Here is a 22478-nt window from a genome sequence, read left to right on the forward strand (position 1 = left end):
CTTAGATGTTTAACATAATAGTAAGGTCCCCTTTTTTGATACAGTAATTTGTCTAATTGCCAAATGGTATACACATTTTCTCTGGCTGGGTCCACAGGATAACATTGGGATATGGTTGAGCGACAGCGGAAATGGCACCAACACGGTCACGAGCTTTCTGGCCTCCCAGGATGCATCGGTGCCTTCACCATATAGTCCCGCCCACTGACTCAGTCAAATCCGTTTTTTGCTTGGTGCGGCAGGAAGCCGCATGGTCACAGGGCTGCTGAGATAAAGCAGCCTGAAGCTTTTATTATTTTATTTTTATAGACTTACTATGTTTTTTTGAGCGACTTTTCTTAACAGCGTCTTAAACGCATACTGGAAAGAGTCGCTCCAACAACTCCCCACCGGGTCGCAACAACGCTTACCTTCGCGGTAATAGTGATGTCTCGACGGGCGTCTGTGTCGGATGTTCTAGCAGGTCCAGCAGACGTAACCAGGCTGTGGCTGGAGCATGGGGGGACGGTAAGTCTATGGATTTCCTCTTACTAGGGGGGTCCGGACACAGCTACACTGTATTGGTGGAGACTACAAACAGTGTGTTGATGCGCCGAACATCTTGAGTGCGACAGCGCTACGCTCCATTGATCATAGGCGCCAGGACTAGGTAGAGGCCGCGATCCTTAGAGTTTAAGTCAACAGGGGGATTCAGACGCTCTCCTGGCCGCCCCTCCTCCGAGTTCATGACCAGTTTCCGCGCGTCTCCCGTCCATGAACTGGGGGTACTCGTCGCAGCTTAGACGCTGCGGTTGTGTACACTAGTGTACATTAGCGTCTGCATACACGTGGAAGTCGCTGAGCGTCCGTGTCCGTCAGTGAGTGACTGTGTCCGTTATCAGTTACAGGAGCGGTAGTGTACATCAGTAGCGTCTGAATCCACTCAGCGTCTTACGAACGCATTTGCTTGGATATGGAAGTGTGGTGAGTCTCCATGTATCCCACTCTACAGAGGAAGGGTATACAGTACTAAAAATTCTCTCTACTTGTTAGTATGAATTGTTAATTTTTAGTACATATTGCATATGAGATCTGTATATTACTGTGTTTTCTGCATGTTATGTTGAAAAAGAACCAGTTAAAAACAGAAGTACAATTTTCCTACTTACTTGTAAGTTGTTATGGGGGTTGTATTCTCATATGACAATGTCTAATGCTTTAACATGTGACTGACTGCTAGTCTGTGTGCTGACTTTTCTATGTAATGTCAGTCCTGTTCTGACCCTCAATTCAGGTGCACTGTGGTCAGATTGATCTCGCGTCTATATACTCATATATAGGTGATTTTCAGTCACAAATTGTGTAGTCATTAACAGATTTTCTCTGACGTCCTAGTGGATGCTGGGTACTCCGTAAGGACCATGGGGAATAGATGGGCTCCGCAGGAGACTGGGCACTCTTAAAAGAAAGATTAGGTACTATATCTGGTGTGCACTGGCTCCTCCCTCTATGCCCCTCCTCCAGACCTCAGTTAGAATCTGTGCCCGGCCAGAGCTGGATGCACCTAGTGGGCTCTCCTGAGCTTACTAGAAAAGAAAGTATTTGTTAGGTTTTTTATTTTCAGTGAGATCTGCTGGCAACAGACTCACTGCTACGAGGGACTGAGGGGAGAGAAGCAAACCTACCTGCTTGCAGCTAGCTTGTGCTTCTAAGGCTACTGGACACCATTAGCTCTAGAGGGATCGAACACAGGGCCCGATCGTCCGTTCCCGGAGCCACGCCGCCGTCCCCCTTGCAGAGCCAGAAGACGGAAGAACCAGGAGAAAATCGGCGGCTGAAGACTCCGGTCTTCAATAAGGTAGCGCACAGCACTGCAGCTGTGCGCCATTGCTCACACAGCACACCACACGCTCCGGTCACTGGTGGATGCAGGGCGCTGGGGGGGCGCCCTGGGCTGCAATAAGTATACCTTTTGGCACAAAAAGCACATAATACAGTGTGTAACACTGTATATGTGCAGAAACCTCCGCCATTATCATTATAAAAAGCGGGAGAAGCCCGCCGCTGAAGGGGCGGGGCTATCTTCCTCAGCACACCGGCGCCATTTTCTCTTCACAGCTCCGCTGGAAGGACGCTCCCCAGGCTCTCCCCTGCAGTATACACTACAAAAAGGGTAAAAAAGAGAGGGGGGGAACATAAATTTAGGCGCAAAAGGTGATATAAGCAGCTATTGGGGGAAAATTCACTTTGTCTTAGTGTAAATCCCTCTGTTATATAGCGCTCTGGTGTGTGCTGGCATACTCTCTCTCTGTCTCCCCAAAGGACTTTGTGGGGTCCTGTCCTCAGTCAGAGCATTCCCTGTGTGTGTGTGCGGTGTGTCGGTACGGCTGTGTCGACATGTTTGATGAGGACGCTTACGTGGAGGCGGAGCAGGAGCCGATAAGTGTGATGTCGCCCCCTGCGGGGCCGACACCTGAGTGGATGGATATGTGGAAGGTATTAACCGACAGTGTCAACTCCTTGCATAAAAGGTTCGATGATGTAACAGCTTTGGGACAGCCGGCATCTCAGCCCGCGCCTGCCCAGGCGTCTCAGAGGCCATCAGGGGCTCAAAAACGCCCGCTACCTCAGATGGCAGACACAGATGTCGACACGGAGTCTGACTCCAGTGTAGACGAGGATGAGACAAATGTACAGTCCACAAGGGCCATCCGATGCATGATTACGGCAATGAAAAATGTGTTGCACATTTCTGACATTAACCCGGTTACCACTAAAAAGGGTATTATGTTTGGGGAGAAAAAGCAGCCAGTGACTTTTCCCCCATCTGATGAGTTAAATGACTTGTGTGAAGAAGCGTGGTGTTCCCCAGATAAGAAATTAGTGATTTCTAAGAGGTTACTGATGGCGTACCCTTTCCCGCCAACGGACAGGTTACGTTGGGAAACATCTCCTAGGGTGGACAAGGCGTTCACACGCTTATCAAAAAAGGTGGCACTGCCGTCTCAGGATACGGCCGCCTTAAAGGAGCATGCAGATAGAAAGCAGGAGGCTATCCTGAAGTCTGTATATACACACTCAGGTACTATACTGAGACCTGCAATTGCTTCAGCATGGATGTGTAGTGCTGCAGCTGCTTGGTCTGATTCCCTGTCAGATAACATTGATTCCCTTGACAGGGATACTATTTTGCTAACCATAGAGCATATTAAAGACGTCGTCTTATATATGAGGGACATTTGCCGGCTGGCATCTAGAATTAATGCAATGTCCATTTCTGCCAGGAGAGTATTATGGACTCGGCAGTGGACAGGTGATGCTGATTCTAAAAGGCACATGGAGGTTTTGCCTTATAAGGGTGAGGAATTGTTTGGGGACGGTCTCTCGGACCTCGTATCCACAGCAACAGCTGGGAAGTCGACTTTTTTTACCTCAGGTTCCCTCACAGCCTAAGAAAGCACCGTATTATCAAGTACAGTCCTTTCGGCCTCAGAAAGGCAAGCGGGTCAGAGGCGCGTTCTTTCTGCCCAGAGGCAGGGGTAGAGGGAAAAAGCTGCACCAGACAGCCAGTTCCCAGGAACAAAAATCCTCCCCTGCTTCCACTAAGTCCACCGCATGACGCTGGGGCTCCACAGGTGGAGCCAGGTGCGGTGGGGGCGTGTCTCCGGAACTTCAGCGACCAGTGGGTTCGCTCACAGGTGGATCTCTGGGTTCTACAAGTGGTATCTCAGGGATACAAGCTGGAGTTCGAGGCGTCTCCCCCTCGCCGTTACCTCAAATCAGCCTTGCCAGCTGCTCCCAAGGAAAGGGAGGTAGTACTAGCGGCAATTCACTATCTGTACCTTCAGCAGGTGATAATCAAAGTTCCCCTCCTTCAACAGGGACGGGGTTACTATTCCACAATGTTTGTGGTACCGAAACCAGACGGTTCGGTGAGACCCATTCTAAATTTGAAATCCTTGAACACTTATATAAGGAAGTTCAAGTTCAAAATGGAATCGCTCAGGGCGGTTATTGCAAGCCTGGAAGAGGGGGGGATTTTATGGTGTCACTGGACATCAAGGATGCTTACCTACATGTCCCCATAAACCCCCCTCACCAGGAGTACCTCAGGTTTGTGGTACAGGACTGTCATTACCAATTCCAGACGTTGCCGTTTGGTCTGTCCACGGCACCGAGGGTATTTACCAAGGTAATGGCCGAAATGATGATACTCCTTCGAAAGAAGGGAGTTATAATTATCCCGTACTTGGACGATCTCCTTATAAAGGCGAGGTCCAAGGAGCAGTTGTTAGTCGGAGTAGCACTATCTCGGGAAGTGCTACAACAGCACGGCTGGATTCTGAATATCCCAAAGTCGCAGCTGATTCCTACGACGCGTCTGCTGTTCTTGGGCATGATTCTGGACACAAAACAGAAGAAGGTGTTTCTCCCGGAGGAGAAGGCCCAGGAATTGTCATCTCTGGTCAGGGACCTCCTGAATCCAAAACAGGTGTCGGTGCATCACTGCACGCGAGTCCTGGGAAAGATGGTAGCTTCTTACGAAGCAATTCTCTTCGGCAGGTTCCATGCAAGAATCTTTCAGTGGGGTCTGTTAGACAAGTGGTCCGGATCGCATCTTCAGATGCATCGGTTGATCACCCTGTCCCCGAGGGCCAGGGTGTCTCTGCTGTGGTGGCTGCGGAGTGCTCATCTTCTCGAGGGCCGCAGATTCGGCATTCAGGACTGGGTCCTGGTGACCACGGATGCAAGCCTCCGAGGTTGGGGGGCAGTCACTCAGGGAAGAAACTTCCAAGGACAGTGGTCGAGTCAGGAGACTTCCCTACACATAAATATTCTGGAACTAAGGGCCATTTACAATGCCCTGAGTCAAGCAGTAACCCTGCTTCAAAACCAGCCGGTGCTGATTCAGTCAGACAACATCACGGCGGTCGCCCATGTAAACCGACAGGGCGGCACAAGAAGCAGGATGGCGATGGCAGGAGCCACAAGGATTCTTCAATGGGCGGAGAATCACGTGCTAGCACTGTCAGCAGTGTTCATTCCGGGAGTGGACAACTGGGAAGCAGACTTCCTCAGCAGGCACGACCTCCACCCGGGAGAGTGGGGACTTCATCCAGAAGTCTTCAAGCTGATTGTAAATCGTTGGGAAAGGCCACAGGTGGACATGATGGCGTCCCGCCTCAACAAAAAGCTAAAAAGATATTGCGCCAGGTCAAGGGACCCTCAGGCGATAGCTGTGGACGCTTTAGTGACACCGTGGGTGTACCAGTCGGTTTATGTGTTACCTCCTCTTCCTCTCATACCAAAGGTACTGAGGATAATAAGAAAGAGAGGAGTAAGAACTATACTCATCGTTCCGGATTGGCCAAGAAGAACTTGGTACCCGGAACTACAAGAAATGATCTCAGAGGACCCTTGGCCTCTGCCGCTCCGACAGGACCTGCTACAGCAGGGGCCATGTCTGTTCCAAGACTTACCGCGGCTGCGTTTGACGGCATGGCGGTTGAACGCCGGATCCTAATGGAAAAGGGCATTCCGGATTAAGTCTTTCCTACGCTGATTAAAGCTAGGAAAGATGTGACAGCAAAACATTATCACCGCATATGGCGAAAATATGTTGCTTGGTGTGAGGACAGGAAGGCCCCAACAGTGGAATTTCAGCTGGGTCGATTTCTGCACTTCCTACAGTCAGGAGTGACTATGGGCCTAAAATTGGGATCCATTAAAGTCCAGGTTTCGGCCCTGTCTATTTTCTTTCAAAAAGAACTGGCTTCACTGCCTGAAGTTCAGACGTTTGTTAAGGGAGTGCTGCGTATTCAGCCCCCTTTTGTGCCTCCAGTGGCACCTTGGGATCTCAACGTTGTGTTGGATTTCCTAAAATCACATTGGTTTGAGCCACTTCAGACCGTGGAGTTAAAGTATCTCACGTGGAAGGTAGTCATGCTGTTGGCCTTGGCCTCAGCTAGGCGTGTGTCAGAATTGGCGGCTTTGTCCTGTAAAAGCCCATATCTGATTTTCCATATGGACAGGGCAGAATTGAGGACTCGTCCCCAATTTCTCCCAAAGGTGGTATCAGCGTTTCATTTGAACCAACCTATTGTGGTGTCTGCGGCTACTCGGGACTTGGAGGACTCCAAGTTGCTGGACGTAGTCCGGGCCCTGAAAATCTATGTTTCCAGGACGGCTAGAGTCAGAAAAACTGACTCGCTGTTTATACTGCATGCACACAACAAGCTGGGTGCTCCTGCTTCAAAGCAGACTATTGCTCGCTGGATCTGCAGCACGATTCAACTTGCACATTCTGCGGCTGGACTGCCGCATCCTAAATCAGTAAAAGCCCATTCCACGAGGAAGGTGGGCTCTTCTTGGGCGGCTGCCCGAGGGGTCTCGGCTTTACAACTTTGCCGAGCTGCTACTTGGTCGGGATCAAACACTTTTGCAAAATTCTACAAGTTTGATACCCTGGCTGAGGAGGACCTTGAGTTTGCTCATTCGGTGCTGCAGAGTCATCCGCACTCTCCCGCCCGTTTGGGAGCTTTGGTATAATCCCCATGGTCCTTACGGAGTACCCAGCATTCACTAGGACGTCAGAGAAAATAAGAATTTACTCACCGGTAATTTTATTTCTCGTAGTCCGTAGTGGATGCTGGGAGCCCGTCCCAAGTGCGGACTTTCTGCAATACATGTATATAGATATTGCTTAAGTATAGGGTTATTGTTATGAGCCATCTGTTGAATGAGGCTCAGTTGTTGTTCATACTGTTAACTGGGTATAGTTATCACGAGTTGTACGGTGTGATTGGTGTGGCTGGTATGAGTCTTACCCTGGATTCCAAATCCTTTCCTAGTAATGTCAGCTCTTCCGGGCACAGTTTCCCTAACTGAGGTCTGGAGGAGGGGCATAGAGGGAGGAGCCAGTGCACACCAGATATAGTACCTAATCTTTCTTTTAAGAGTGCCCAGTCTCCTGCGGAGCCCGTCTATTCCCCATGGTCCTTACGGAGTACCCAGCATCCACTACGGACTACGAGAAATAGAATTACCGGTGAGTAAATTCTTATTATTACCATGTCTGTGAGCTGCAAAAGTGACAAGGAGAATTTATCAAGCACTCCTACATCCCTAACATGCTTATCTTGTAAGACAGGGTTAATTGGTATGGACCAATTGGTCACTTATGAGGGCTTGTGTGCGAACTGTTTTGCTTTTCAGCAAAGTAAAAAACAGGAGTTAGTTCAGCCACCAACAGAGCCACCATGGAATATGTTCGCAAAGACTTTATCTTCAATAGCGGACAGGTTAACTCCGGTAGCACCACCTCAAGGGTTAGGTTACACTATTAACCCATACATGCAGCTCCCTTCCTACGGCTTGGTTCCAGTAGCCTCTACAAGCAACTAAGGGACAGGTAAGACTAAGACAGATGCAGACTACACAAGATGTGGTAGACTACATAAGATGATACAACAACAGATGATGATACAGTATATTCAAATATTCCGTATGATGATCAGTCGCAGAGTTTTAGTTCAGAAGATGTAGCTGAACTTATTATGCTGTGAAGGCTGTTCTCTCCTTGGAAGATCCAGCCAAGACAGTGTTAAAATCTAAAGCGCCTGTGTTTAAACGAACAAAATCAGTTAAAACTGAATTCCCAGCGTCAGATGAGCTGACGGAAATGATGACGGAAATGATGGATGAGTCTTGGGCAACGCCCAGTAAAAAGTATAAGATTCCGAAAAGATGGGATGCTTATTATCCATTTCCAGCTGTGGATTGTTCGAAAAGAGAAGTTCCTCCAAAAGTAGATGCACATGTACTGCGACTTGTGCATAAATCTGCTTTACCACTGTCATCTACCTCACTAAATGATGTCACAGACAGAAGGGTAGATAGTTTTTTGAAAAATTTATTTTCTCTAGTAGGAGCAGTGGTAAGACCTGCTATGGCTTCGGCCTGGGTAGCAAAGGCAATGGGCGAATGGATAGAGGAACTAGAGAATGACATCTCTTCTCCTACTAGGGAGCAGGAGTATCATTTAAGCCGTTTAAGACAATCTGCCCAATACTTGGAAGAAGCAGCAATAGATATGGGTACAGTTGCTTCTAAAGCTTCAGCCTTGACAGTAGCCGCTCGCAGAGCAGTTTGGTTACGTACCTGGAAAGCAGATGCGAAATCCAAGAAAGAATTGGAAGCATTGCCTTTTTAGCGAAAGCTAAAGAGGAGTCTAAGCAACCCCAGTTCAAAACCAGGGGTAGGAAGCAGTGGGCTAGCAAAAAGCCAGCTTCCAAGCCTGAACAGAAACCATCAACCTGAAGAGACGGGCCTCCGCCTGGAGGATTCCAGGGTTGGGGGCCGACTCCTTCATTTTGCACACATATGGCAACAGTCGACAACAGATGCTTGGGTGCAGAAGGTGGTATCTCAGGGGTATGGGTTCCCATTCAGGAGGCAGCCTCCTCAAAGATTTTTTTGCACCAGCCCGTCTCGTATAGAGTCGAAGGCCAATGCCCTGCAAGAAGCAGTCCAAAAATTGCTGCAGTCAGGTGTGATTGTCCCAGTACCTCCATCACAAAAGGGACAGGGGTTTTACTCCAATCTATTTCTAATCCAGAAGCCAAATGGGTCATATCGACCAATTCTCAATTTGAAAATGTTGAACAAATACATTTGGATTCCAAGGTTCCACATGGAGACGTTACGCTCCATAATGTTGGCTATGGAACTGGGAGATTACATGGTATCTCTGGATGTACGGGATGCTTACCTACATGTGCCTATAGCACTGTCTCATCAGTGTTACCTCAGGTTTGCCATCCTCCAGGAACATTTTCAGTTCCAAGCCTTGCCCTTCGGGCTAGCAACAGCACCCAGGGTGTTTACCAAAATGATGGTGGTTGTGGCAGCTTGTCTGCGCAAACAAGGGATAAGAATATTCCCATACCTCGACGACCTGTTAATCTTAGCACATTCGCAAGATTTACTTTTGAGCCATCTTCAACAGACAATAGTTTGTTTACAGAGACACGGGTGGCTCATAAATTGGGAAAAGTCGTCTCTGAATCCGTCACAGTGGATGGTTCATTTGGTGGGCATATTGGATTCAGACCTACAGAAAGTTCTCTTACCAGAGGAAAAGATAGTCAAGGCGCAGGTCATGGCTCAGGAAGCGTTGCACGCCCAGACAATGTCAGTCCATGCAGCAGTGCGACTGTTGGGTCTGATGGTATCAACCTTCGACATGGTGGAATATGCGCAATTCCACTCCAGACCATTGCAGCACCTTATTCTGACCAAATGGAACGGAAATCATCAGACGATAAAAAAGGTCTCTAGCGTGGTGGCTACAGACAGACCATTTAAACAAGGGGAGACCCTTTTGGATAAAAGAGTGGCAAGTCCTGACAACAGATGCCAGCCTGCAAGGCTGAAGTGCGGTACTCGGAAGCCTGTGGTTCCAGGGAAAATGGACCGCAAGGGAAAGTCGCCTGCCAATAAATCTGTTGGAAATAAGGGCCATTTACTTGGCTCTAGTTCAGGCAAATGACAGTCTGCAAGGAATACCGGTCCAGATTCGCTCAGACAATGCGACAGCAGTAGCGTACCTCAATCATCAAGGAGGAACTCACAGCAAGAGTCTGATGGAGGAGGTAACCCCCATTCTAAGATGGGCAGAACTCCATCTCCCAGGATTGGGGGTAATTCTGAGTTGATCGCAGCAGGAACTTTGTTAGCAGTTGGGGAAAAACCATGTGCACTGCAGGGGAGGCAGATATAACATGTGCAGAGAGAGTTAGATTTGGGTGGGTTATTTTGTTTCTGTGCAGGGTAAATACTGGCTGCTTTATTTTTACACTGCAATTTAGATTGCAGATTGAACACACCACACCCACATCTAACTCTCTCTGCACATGTTATATCTGCCTCCCCTGTAGTGCACATGGTTTTGCCCAACTGCTAACAAAGTTCCTGCTGCGATCAACTCAGAATTACCTCCATTGTCAGCAGTGTTTGTCCCAGGTGTACTGAACTGGAAAGCGGATTTTCTCAGTCGACACACCATTCAGGAAACCGAATGGGCATTACACCCAGAAGTGTTTCAGGCAATAGTGAACAGATGGGGTCTACCAGAGATAGACCTCATGGCGTCTCGTCTAAACAATAAAGTTCCAAGGTACGGATCGAGAACAAAGGATCCCGGAGCGGTCCTTGTAGACGCACTGTCAGTAGAATGGAAATTTCATCTGGCATATCTGTTCCCTCCAATATCTCTGTTACCCAGAGTAGTGAGAAAAATAAAGCAAGCAAAGGGAGCAATAATTCTAATAGCTTCAGCTTGGCCAAGAAGGCATTGGTATACAGATCTACTGAGGATGTCCGTGGAAGCACCAATACTGCTCCCTCAACGTCCAGATCTGCTAATGCAGGGTCCTTGTTGTCACAGCCATCTGGATCGCCAGTCTTTGACGGCGTGGCTGTTGAAACCTCTATCTTAGAAGCTAGAGGATTCTCAAAACAAGTAATCCAAACTATGCTTAGAGCAAGAAAGCCTTCTTCAAGCTTGTGTGTATCATAGACTATGGCAAGCCTATATTCATTGGTGTACTGGAAAAATTCTTAATCCAAGATCTTTCAAAGTATCCAGGATTTTGGATTTCCTTCAAGCAGGATTGGATAAAGGTTTGAAAGTTGCTTCCTTGAGAGTTCAAGTATCAGCATTAACTGTATGGTTTCAGCGAAAGATTGCTGATTTATAGGATGTACGTACTTTCCTTCAGGGAGTTGTACATATTCAACCTCCATTTGTTCCTCCTGCAGCTCCCTGGGATTTGAATTTAGTTCTTAAATTCCTCCAGGGTCCTCCGTTTGAACCACTTAAGAGAGCAGATCTTAAATGGTTAACGGCTACTTTCTCTTACGTCCTAGAGGATGCTGGGGACTCCGTAAGGACCATGGGGTATAGACGGGCTCCGCAGGAGACATGGGCTCTATAAAGAACTTTTAGTATGCGTGTGCACTGGCTCCTCCCGCTATGCCCCTCCTGCAGACCTCCGTTAGATTTTGTGCCCAGAGGAGATAGGGTGCATTACAGAGGAGCTCTACAGAGTTTCTCTAAATAAAGAATTTTGTTAGGTTTTTTATTTTCAGGGAGCACTGCTGGCAACAGGCTCCCTGCATCGTGGGACTGAGGAGAGAGCGCAGACCTACTTAAATGATAGGCTCTGCTTCTTAGGCTACTGGACACCATTAGCTCCAGAGGGAGTCTGAACGCTGGGCTCACCCCGCCGTTCGTCCCAGAGCCGCGCCGCCCCGCCGTCCTCCTCGCAGAGCCAGAAGATTGAAGCCGGGTGAGTATAAGAAGAAAAGAAGACTTCAAGGCGACAGAAGACTTCAGATCTTCATTGAGGTAAGCTGCGCGCCATTGCTCCCACACACTACACACACAGTACAGGCACTGATGGGTGCAGGGGGGGCGCCCTGGGCAGCAATAAACCTCGGGTATGGCATATCAGGAGGCATTAGGCTGCGGAGGCAGTAAATGGAGAAATCCCCCGCCATTTTTTACATATTGAAGCGGGACCGAAGCCCTCTGCACTAACAGCGCCATTTTCTCCACAGAACGCTGCAGAGAAGCTGGCTCCCCGGACTCTCCCCTGTTGAACTCGGTGACAGAGGGCTGGAAAGGGGGGGTGGGGGGGGGCATTTTCAAGGTGCAGTGAGTGTATTACACATTGATTGGTGATAAAAGCGCTATCTGGGTTATTTTCCAGTGTCTGTAGGTGCTGGGTGTGTGCTGGCATACTCTCTCTCTGTCTCTCCAAAGGGCCTTGTTGGGGAATCCAAGGAGGAGGTGGAGCGAATGAGTGGTGTGTCTCCGTCGGCAACGCCGACTCATGAATGGATGGACATGTGGCATATGTTAAATGCAAGTGTGGCCTCATTACATAAGAGACTGGACCCGGCAGAGTCCAGGGAAAGAGCTAGGGATCAATCCACTGATTGGGCTGGGTCACAGGGCCCGTCGGGGTCTCAAAAACGTCCCCTATCCCAAATAGCTGACACTGATACCGACACGGATTCTGATTCCAGTGTCGATTATGATGATGCAAGATTGCACCCAAGGGTGGCAAAGGGTATTCAGTGTATGATTATTGCAGTGAAAGAGGTTTTGCATATCACGGATGACCCCTCTGTCCCTGACACAAGGGTGCGCATGTATAACGAGAAGAAACCTGAGGTAACCTTTCCCCCTTCTCATGAGCTGAACGAGTTGTTTGAAAAAGCTTGGGAAACTCCAGATAAAAAACTGCAGATTCCCAAAAGGATTCTTATGGCATATCCTTTCCCTGCTCAGGACAGGGTGCGTTGGGAATCCTCTCCCAGGGTGGACAAGGCTTTGACGCGCCTGTCCAAGAAGGTGGCGCTACCGTCTCCGGACACGGCAGCCCTCAAGGATCCTGCTGATCGCAGACAGAAGACTACTTTAAAGTCTATTTATGCGCATACAGGTGTTTTGCTCAGACCGGCAATAGCATCGGCATGGATATGTAGCGCAGTTGCAGCATGGACAGATACCTTGTCAGAGGGCCTTGATACCCTAGACAGGGATACCATTTTATTAACATTAGCCCACATTAAAGACGCAGTCTTATTTATGAGGGACGCTCAAAGAGACGTTGGGCTGCTGGGTTCCAGAGCCAATGCGATGGCTATTTCTGCGAGGCGAGCTCTATGGACCCGCCAATGGACGGGTGACGCAGACTCCAAGAAACATATGGAGGTTTTACCTTACAAGGGTGAAGTGTTGTTTGGGGAGGGGCTCGCGGACCTGGTTGCCACAGCTACCGCGGGTAAATCTACATTTTTACCTTTTGTTCCCCAACAGCAAAAGAAAACTCCACAATATCAGATGCATTCCTTTCGGTCGCATAAGGCCAGAAGAGATCGGGGCTCCTCTTTCCTTGCCAGAGGTAAGGGTAAAGGGAAAAGAACACCTGCGTTGGCTAGCTCCCAGGAGCAAAAGTCCTCCCCGGCTTCTAAAAAATCCACCGCATGACGCTGGGGCTCCCCTAAGGGAGTCCGCACCGGTGGGGGCACGTCTTCGACTTTTCAGCCAAATCTTTCAGAAGTGGATCCTTGGGCAATCGAAATTGTTTCCCAGGGCTACAAGCTTGAATTCGAAGAGGTGCCCCCCCCGCCGATTTTTCAAGTCGGCCTTGCCAGCTTCGCCACCGGAAAGGGAGGTGGTGTTAGCTGCAATTCAAAAGCTGTGTCAACAGCAAGTGATGGTCAAGGTTCCCCTGGTTCAACAGGGAAAAGGGTATTATTCAACCCTGTTTGTGGTCCCGAAGCCGGATGGTTCGGTCAGACCCATTTTAAATCTGAAATCCCTAAACCTGTACTTAAAAAAGTTCAAATTCAAGATGGAATCGCTCCGAGCGGTCATATCCAGCCTGGAAGGGAGGGATTTTATGGTGTCACTAGACATAAAGGATGCATACCTTCATGTCCCCATATACCCTCCTCATCAGGAATACCTGAGATTCGCTGTACAGGGCTGTCATTACCAGTTTCAGACGTTGCCGTTTGGGCTTTCCACGGCCCCGAAGATTTTCACCAAGGTAATGGCAGAGATGACTGTGCTCCTGCGCAGGTAGGGAGTCACAATTATCCCATACTTGTACAATCTCCTGATAAAGGTGAGATCGAGAGACAAATTGCTGGAGAGCGTGTCGCTCTCCTTGAAAGTGCTGCAACAGCACGGTTGGATTCTCAATCTGCCAAAGTCACAATTGGTTCCAACGACTCGGCTATCGTTCCTAGGCATGATTCTGGACACGGAACAAAAGCAGGTTTTTCTCCCATTGGAAAAAGCCCAGGATCTCCAGAACATGGTCAGAGACCTGCTAAAACCAAAAAGAGTGTCTGTTCATCAATGCACTCGAGTTCTGGGAAAAATGGTGGCAGTCTACGAGGCCATCCCCTTCGGCAGGTTTCATGCGAGGACTTTTCAGTGGGAACTTTTGGACAAGTGGTCCGGGTCTCATCTACAAATACATCAGAAAATAACCCTGTCCCCCAGGGCCAGGGTGTCTCTCCTGTGGTGGCTGCAGAGTGCTCACCTTCTAGAGGGTCGCAGGTTCGGAATTCAAGACTGGGTTCTGGTGACCACAGATGCGAGCCTCCGGGGATGGGGAGCAGTCACACAAGGAAGAAATTTTCAAGGTATATGGTCAAGCCAGGAGGCTTGCCTACACATCAACATACTGGAATTGAGGGCCATATACAACGGCCTGCAACAAGCGGAGACTCTTCTTCGGGGCCTCCCGGTACTGATTCAATCAGACAACGTCACAGCCGTGGCTCATGTAAACCGCCAAGGCGGGACAAGGAGCAGAGTGGCGATGGCGGAAGCCACCAGGATTCTTCGCTGGGCGGAAAATCACGTAAGCGCTCTGTCAGCTGTCTTCATTCCGGTAGTGGACAACTGGGAAGCAGACTTCCTCAGCAGACACGATCTCCATCCAGGAGAGTGGGGACTTCATCAAGAAGTTTTTACAGAGATAACAGGTCTTTGAGGAATTCCTCAAATAGACATGATGGCATCACGCCTCAACAAGAAGCTTCGGAGGTATTGTGCCAGGTCACGGGACCCTCAGGCAGTAGCAGTAGACGCCCTAGTGACACCATGGGTGTTTCGGTCGGTCTATGTGTTTCCTCCTCTTACTCTCATCTCAAAGATATTGAGACTCATAAGACTAAAGAGAGTGCAGGCAATACTCATTGTCCCAGATTGGCCTCGAAAGGCCTGGTACTCAGATCTTCAGGAAATGCTCACAGAAGATCCGTGGCCTCTTCCTCTCAGGGAGGACCTGTTACAGCAGGGGCCATGTGTGTTCCAAGACTTACCGCGGTTACGTTTGACGGCATGGCGGTTGAACGCCGGATCCTAGCTGAGAAAGGTATTCCGGAGGAAGTCATCCCTACTCTCATCAAGGGTAGGAAGGAGGTGGCGGCTAAGCATTCTCACCGTATCTGAAGGAAGAATGTATCTTGGTGTGAAGCCAAGAATGCTCCTACGGATTATTTCCATTTGGGCCAATTTCTCCACTTTCTACAGACAGGAGTGGATATGGGCCTGAAGTTAGGCTCCATTAAGGTACAGATTTCGGCCCTATCTATCTTCTTTCAGAGGGAATTGGCTTCTCTCCCAGAAGTCCAGACGTTTGTGAAGGGAGTGCTGCATATCCAGCCCCCCTTTGTGCCCCCAGTGGCACCGTGGGACCTTAACGTGGTCTTAAAATTCCTGAGTTCTCACTGGTTTGAACCTCTTCAAACAGTTGAATTAAAATTTCTCACGTGGAAGGTGGTCATGTTATTGGCCTTGGCATCTGCAAGGCGGGTGTCAGAATTGGCGGCCTTGTCCCACAAGAGCCCCTATTTGAATTTCCATGTGGATAGAGCTGAGTTGAGGACGCGTCCTCAATTTTTGCCTAAGGTGGTTTCTTCTTTTCATATGAACCAACCTATTGTGGTGCCTGTGGCTTCGGGGGGACTGGGAGGACTCCAGGTCCCTGGATGTAGTCAGGGCCTTAAAGATTTATGTAGCCAGGATGGCTAGGGTTAGGAAAAGAGAGGCTCTGTTTGTCCTGTATGCAGCCAACAAGGTTGGCGCTCCTGCTTCTAAGCAGACTATTGCTCGCTGGATCTGTAACACGATTCAGCAGGCTCATTCTACGGCTGTATTGCCGTTACCAAATTCCGTAAAAGGCCCACTCCACTAGGAAGGTGGGCTCTTCTTGGGCGGCTGCCCGAGGTGTCTCGGCATTACAGCTTTGCCGAGCAGCAACTTGGTCGGGTTCAAACACCTTTGCAAAATTCTATAAGTTTGATACCCTGGCTGAGGAGGACCTTGCGTTTGCTCAGTCGGTGCTGCAGAGTCATCCGCACTCTCCCGCCCGGTTTAGAGCTTTGGTATAAACCCCATGGTCCTTACGGAGTCCCCAGCATCCTCTAGGACGTAAGAGAAAATAAGATTTTAAACCTACCGGTAAATCTTTTTCTTCTAGTCCGTAGAGGATGCTGGGCGCCCGTCCCAGTGCGGACTAAATCTGCAAGACTTGTATATAGTTATTGCTTGCTTAAGGGTTATGTTACAGTTTTGATCGGTCTTTGACTGATGCTGTTTGTTTCATACTGTTGACTGGTTCGTATAGTCCGGGTTATACGGTGTGGATGGTGTGGGCTGGTATGAATCTTGCCCTTGGATTAATATCCTTTCCTCATATTGTCCATCTCCACTGGGCACAGTGCTCTAACTGAGGTCTGGAGGAGGGGCATAGAGGGAGGAGCCAGTGCACACCCATACTTAAAGTTCTTTATAGTGCCTATGTCTCCTGCGGAGCCCGTCTATACCCCATGGTCCTTACGGAGTCCCTAGCATCCTCTATTGGACTAGGAGAAAAAGATTTACCGGTATGTTTAAAATCTTATTTTTTCTACTGGCAATGGCGTCAGCCAGAAGAGTGTCAGATTTAGGAGCGTTATCGTGTAAGTCTCCTTTCCTAAGTTTTTTTCCAGACAGAGCAGTTCTCAGAACGAGATCTGGTTATCTTCCAAAGGTGGTTTCAAGGTTTCACCTGAATGAAGAGATTGTAGTCCCAGCTTTTCAGGTATCGGGACTATCTGCAGGAGAAGCGTCGCTGGACGTAGTCCGAGCTTTAAGAATCTACATAGATCGTACTAGTGCCATCAGGAAAACAGATTCTCTCTTCATCCTCTACGGATTTCATAGAAGAGGATGGCCTGCTAGTAAACAGACGCTGGCGAGATGGCTCCGAATGGTAATATCAGAAGCTTATTCTCATGCAGATCTCCCTACTCCGGCTAATGTCTCTGCTCACTCTACACGTAAGTTAGGTCCTTCATGGGTAGCATAACAGGGTGCTTCAGCAGAACAGATTTGTAGGGCAGCCACATGGTCTTCCATAAACACATTCATTAGACATTATGTCTTGGATACTTTTGCCTCTCATGACGCAGACTTCGGGCGAAAGGTCCTCCTGTGTAATCAGGAGCGTCCCCACCACTAAAATTGGCTTTGGGAATCCCAATGTTATCCTGTGGATAATCCTGTGGACCCAGCCAGAGAAATAGACGTTATGGTAAGAACTTACCGTTGATAACGTGATTTCTCTTATGTCCACAGGGATCCCACCCTGACGCACCTGATTTGAGGATCTTGACAATCACTAAACCTCTTCCTTCTTGTATGGAAGGGTGTGCATGTGTGTTCTTAGCGCCTAAACAAGTCTCTACCTGATGCTCCTGCCTAAATCGCTGTGGAAAGAACTGATTTGACTGAGTCAGTGGGCGGGACTATATGGTGAAGGCCCCGATGCATCCTGTTCTGTTCTGTTCCTGATATCGCGGTATCCAATTAGAGGCTGCATTTGCGCCTCCAGTGGTCCCTTATTGCGGATTATGCTTCGGGTGCCTGAGGCACCCGAAGCATAATCCCTGATAAGTGCCAGCATCGGGCCTAATAGAATAGCCCCTGGCGATCCTATTGGCAGTGGGAAAGTACCGCTGCTAATAAGATACCGCCCTGTATAGTATACATACAAAAAAAATTTGAGAGAAATCTTTTTAACAGCATTGAGAGCCTCTACTTTCAAATCAACTTCTTCTTTGTCCACCTTTTTCAGATGTTCCCAAGGACCATAGGCTGCGTGCTGTGCAGGCCGCAATCCTGCTGATGCCAGATGAAAATAGAGAAGTTTTACAAACATTACTGTATTTTCTGAGTGACATCTCCTCTGCTCAGGAGAACCAGATGACCCCTGGGAACCTTGCTGTGTGTCTGGCTCCATCTGTTTTCCATCTCAACATCTCCAAGAAAGAGACCACTTCACCACGGTACGACCTGCTCAAATAGTAGCAACTCGAGGACTCTTCACACGCTAAGTTTATTGGTTGACTCTACTATGACTAGACCACTTAATTTATATTTGTCAGATGTCCCTGATGCTAAGAATTTGGAGTATTAGAAAATTACTATCTTTTGGTGTGTGCGTTGAGTATCAGGCATGGCCTATGCTGCAACTGCATAATCTGATTAAATACTATGCCTAGCTGCAAAATGTCCCTGAGTAGTGTGTTGACCTGTTAATGTAGCCTGCCTCTTCTTTCAAAAGGCTGCTTGAGATCTTGCACTGCACAGCTCCCTGTCGCATCACAAGCTTGTCTAAAACACTTTATGTAAGCTTCTCAGTAGCAGCTACAAGATAATTACGTTGGATCTTCCTGCAGGATCATGCAGAAGAGAGGAGCATCTGGAAAGCCAGATCATAAGGACCTCAGTGAGAACCTGGCCGCAACACAAGGGTTGCTCCACATGATCACAGAATGCAAGAAACTTTTCCAGGTGAGTGTGTGGAAGCACCCAACCATTTCAATGTAGGCAGCTCTTTCCTTCAAATATATGTGTTCCCCATGTTTTTGCAAAATATACAATACTGTGCAAAAGTTTTAGGAAGGTGTGGAAAGAAATGCTGCGTAAGAATGCTTTCAAAACTAGAAGTGTTAATAGTTTATTTTTATCAATTAACAAAATGCAAAGTGAAAGCACAGAAGAGAAATCAAATCAATATTTGGTGTGACCACCCTTCAAAACAGCATTTGATTTGATTTAGATTTCAGACCGTTTGTTCCCGTGCAACTTGTTAAACAGCCCTTTTTATGCGACTTTTTCACATTGAAATGCGTCTTATTAGCATAATGATGTGATTTTACTATCCTATGATGTACAAGCAGTTTTTGCTGATTAAAATGATACTGTATCTGCATATGAAATGCTACGCTACAGTGTTTCCTAGAAAACACTGTAACATAGCATTTCCTATGCAGATACAGGCGCAGTGGCAAACAATATAGACATGCTGCATATCATTTTATTCAGCAGAGTCCGCGTGTGCCTCTTATTCGCAATCGATGCGAATAAGACGATTTTTTTGCAAAAAAAAGACTCTTGTCCACCTCGCCTGTATCTGCATAGGAAATGCTATGTTACAATGTTTACTATGAAACACTGTAGCATAGCATTTCATATGCAGATATCATTTTAATTAGCAAAAACTGCTTGTACATCATAGGATAGTCAAATCGCATCATTTTGCTAATAAGACTCATTTTAATGTGAAAAAGTCGCACAAAAAGACGCTCAGCACTACCAAGTCATGTCACAGCATGGCGTAACTAGAAGGGCTGTTTACCAGGAGGCTACATGTATATGTACACATCTGTATATGCTGGTAGGATATTGGAAAATATTTAGTTGATTTTAATTTTCATTTGCAGAACTGTTGCGGTAACATGGTTTTTCGTTTGCTGCTTTTGTACTATGAGGTCATATGATAGTGCTAGCAGTTCTTTCAAAATAAACTTAGGGGAATATTTAGCAGTGCTTTGAGAGAGATACCAACCAATCCGTTCCTAACGGTCATGTTTTAAACACCGCTTATAAAATGACAGAAGCTGATTGGTTGGTACTTTATCTCTCTCCAAGAGACATCCCCCACTTAATGAGAATATTCTCTTGAACTTCATGTCTTTGTAAAAAGCATTTGATGAAAAATTTTAAAAGTTCCACCATGCTTGGTGCTGTGTGTAAAAAATCTGCTTTATTTTACTCACTGATACCCCTTTCAGACATGATCCTAAAACCAAGGTTTTTGAGTATGAACACGCATCGACCCAGGTCCAACATTCTGAAATGGTCTACCCGGGTTGAGAGTCCCGGGTCCGTGACCCTGTTTGCCAGCAAGGGTTTTCCCGGGATTTGCAACCCGGGTAGATGACCCCGGCTCAGGTCTGAAAGGTGTGACCCGGCTCGTGATGACCCGGGTAATGCCTAACAGAAAATGATTGGCTGGGGACGGTAGCAGGAGATTGGAGATGTGATCATGAGATCACCGGGTTTGGTGTGAAGGGGGACAACCTGGGAATAAACCGGGTCGTCACCCATGTATGAAAGGAGTAGCTCCGGCATCAACCCTTGCTCTATGTCCTGGGTCCAAACTGGGTTGAAGCCAGGATTTTATGTCTGAAAGTGGTATGAGTGACCATACACAGGAATGACAGACCTCGAGGCATGTAAATGAAAATTCTTAGTTATCCAAATGTACAGGTCCTCTTTCTAACTAAAGGGTTTATGTATAAAGCAGTGAAAAGAGAGAAGTAGAACAGTGGAGAAGTTGCCCATAACAACCAATCAGTATTTACCTATAATTTTATACTTTATAAAAGAGTCCTCAAAACAGATTGGTTGCTATGGGCAACATCTCCACTGGTCCACTTCTCCACTCTTTTCACTGCCTGATACATCAACCCCTAAATCTGTTGCTTTCATAGGAGACTTGTTTAGAACTTCAATAGTCTTCATGCTAATAGTGTTTTATAAAAAACACTACATATATTACATAAATATTCCTAAAACATGTATGTATAGATAAGGGAGCTACTGTCATATTAGACCTGATTCAGAATGGACGCAGTTTGCACAGCAGCTGCATCTTTGAAAAATCTGCAAAAGCATCAGAAAGTGTCATATTGTCCTCCAGTTATCTGGAGAGCCAGGGATGCATAATCACATTACTATGTATTATCTTTTCTATAGATCCCTCATGATATGATGCTCCAGTCCCGGAACTCCTATGTAGCTGCTGATGCTCAGCCTTTGTCTCTGGAGGATCTCTGTGCAGGCTCAGTAGGAGAAGCCGGGAACGTCTCTCCTCTTCTGGACAACACCATCCAAGGTTTTCTCCAGGAGTCTGCAGAACGCTTTAAAGGTTGGATAACCATGCCTGGCTCTGAGAACACAGAGCTGTCATGCAGGAAGGTGACTTACCTAGTTCTATTGCTGTAAACTGTTTATATCTCTTTGTACAGTATGTGGGTTCTCGTTGTTATTAGAGATGAGCGCCTGAAATTTTTCGGGTTTTGGTTTTGGGTTCGGTTCCGCGGCCGTGTTTTGGGTTCGAACGCGTTTTGGCAAAACCTCACCGAATTTTTTTTGTCGGATTCGGGTGTGTTTTGGATTCGGGTGTTTTTTTCAAAAAACACTAAAAAACAGCTTAAATCATAGAATTTGGGGGTCATTTTGATCCCAAAGTATTATTAACCTCAAAAACCATAATTTACACTCATTTTCAGTCTATTCTGAATACCTCACACCTCACAATATTATTTTTAGTCCTAAAATTTGCACCGAGGTCGCTGTGTGAGTAAGATAAGCGACCCTAGTGGCCGACACAAACACCGGGCCCATCTAGGAGTGGCACTGCAGTGTCACGCAGGATGTCCCTTCCAAAAAACCCTCCCCAAACAGCACATGACGCAAAGAAAAAAAGAGGCGCAATGAGGTAGCTGTGTGAGTAAGATTAGCGACCCTAGTGGCCGACACAAACACCGGGCCCATCTAGGAGTGGCACTGCAGTGTCACGCAGGATGGCCCTTCCAAAAAACCCTCCCCAAACAGCACATGACGCAAAGAAAAAAAGAGGCGCAATGAGGTAGCTGTGTGAGTAAGATTAGCGACCCTAGTGGCCGACACAAACACCGGGCCCATCTAGGAGTGGCACTGCAGTGTCACGCAGGATGTCCCTTCCAAAAAACCCTCCCCAAACAGCACATGACGCAAAGAAAAAAAGAGGCGCAATGAGGTAGCTGTGTGAGTAAGATTAGCGACCCTAGTGGCCGACACAAACACCGGGCCCATCTAGGAGTGGCACTGCAGTGTCACGCAGGATGTCCCTTCCAAAAAACCCTCCCCAAACAGCACATGACGCAAAGAAAAAAAGAGGCGCAATGAGGTAGCTGACTGTGTGAGTAAGATTAGCGACCCTAGTGGCCGACACAAACACCGGGCCCATCTAGGAGTGGCACTGCAGTGTCACGCAGGATGTCCCTTCCAAAAAACCCTCCCCAATCAGCACATGATGCAAAGAAAAAGAAAAGAAAAAAGAGGTGCAAGATGGAATTGTCCTTGGGCCCTCCCACCCACCCTTATGTTGTATAAACAAAACAGGACATGCACACTTTAACCAACCCATCATTTCAGTGACAGGGTCTGCCACACGACTGTGACTGATATGACGGGTTGGTTTGGACCCCCCCCAAAAAAGAAGCAATTAATCTCTCCTTGCACAAACTGGCTCTACAGAGGCAAGATGTCCACCTCCTCTTCACCCTCCGATATATCACCGTGTACATCCCCCTCCTCACAGATTATCAATTCGTCCCCACTGGAATCCACCATCTCAGCTCCCTGTGTACTTTGTGGAGGCAATTGCTGCTGGTCAATGTCTCCGCGGAGGAATTGATTATAATTCATTTTAATGAACATCATCTTCTCCACATTTTCTGGATGTAACCTCGTACGCCGATTGCTGACAAGGTGAGCGGCGGCACTAAACACTCTTTCGGAGTACACACTT

The 22478-nt window shown here is 47.6% G+C and overlaps 1 protein-coding gene across 6 annotated transcripts in view; it reads left to right on the top strand.

The window, feature by feature from the left end:
* STARD8 (StAR related lipid transfer domain containing 8) overlaps nucleotides 1-22478 on the top strand; it is a 443153-nt gene that overhangs the window by 383181 nt on the left and 37494 nt on the right. For all 6 annotated transcript variants that reach the window (XM_063937082.1, XM_063937080.1, XM_063937081.1 and 3 more), the window contains 3 exons: nucleotides 17691-17901; nucleotides 18295-18409; nucleotides 20660-20881. In XM_063937082.1, the coding sequence (XP_063793152.1) occupies nucleotides 17691-17901; nucleotides 18295-18409; nucleotides 20660-20881 (548 nt within the window). The remainder of the gene's footprint in view (nucleotides 1-17690; nucleotides 17902-18294; nucleotides 18410-20659; nucleotides 20882-22478) is intronic.

Source organism: Pseudophryne corroboree, chromosome 8 (genome assembly GCF_028390025.1).
Source record: "Pseudophryne corroboree isolate aPseCor3 chromosome 8, aPseCor3.hap2, whole genome shotgun sequence".
NCBI classification, from domain to species: Eukaryota; Metazoa; Chordata; class Amphibia; order Anura; family Myobatrachidae; genus Pseudophryne; species Pseudophryne corroboree.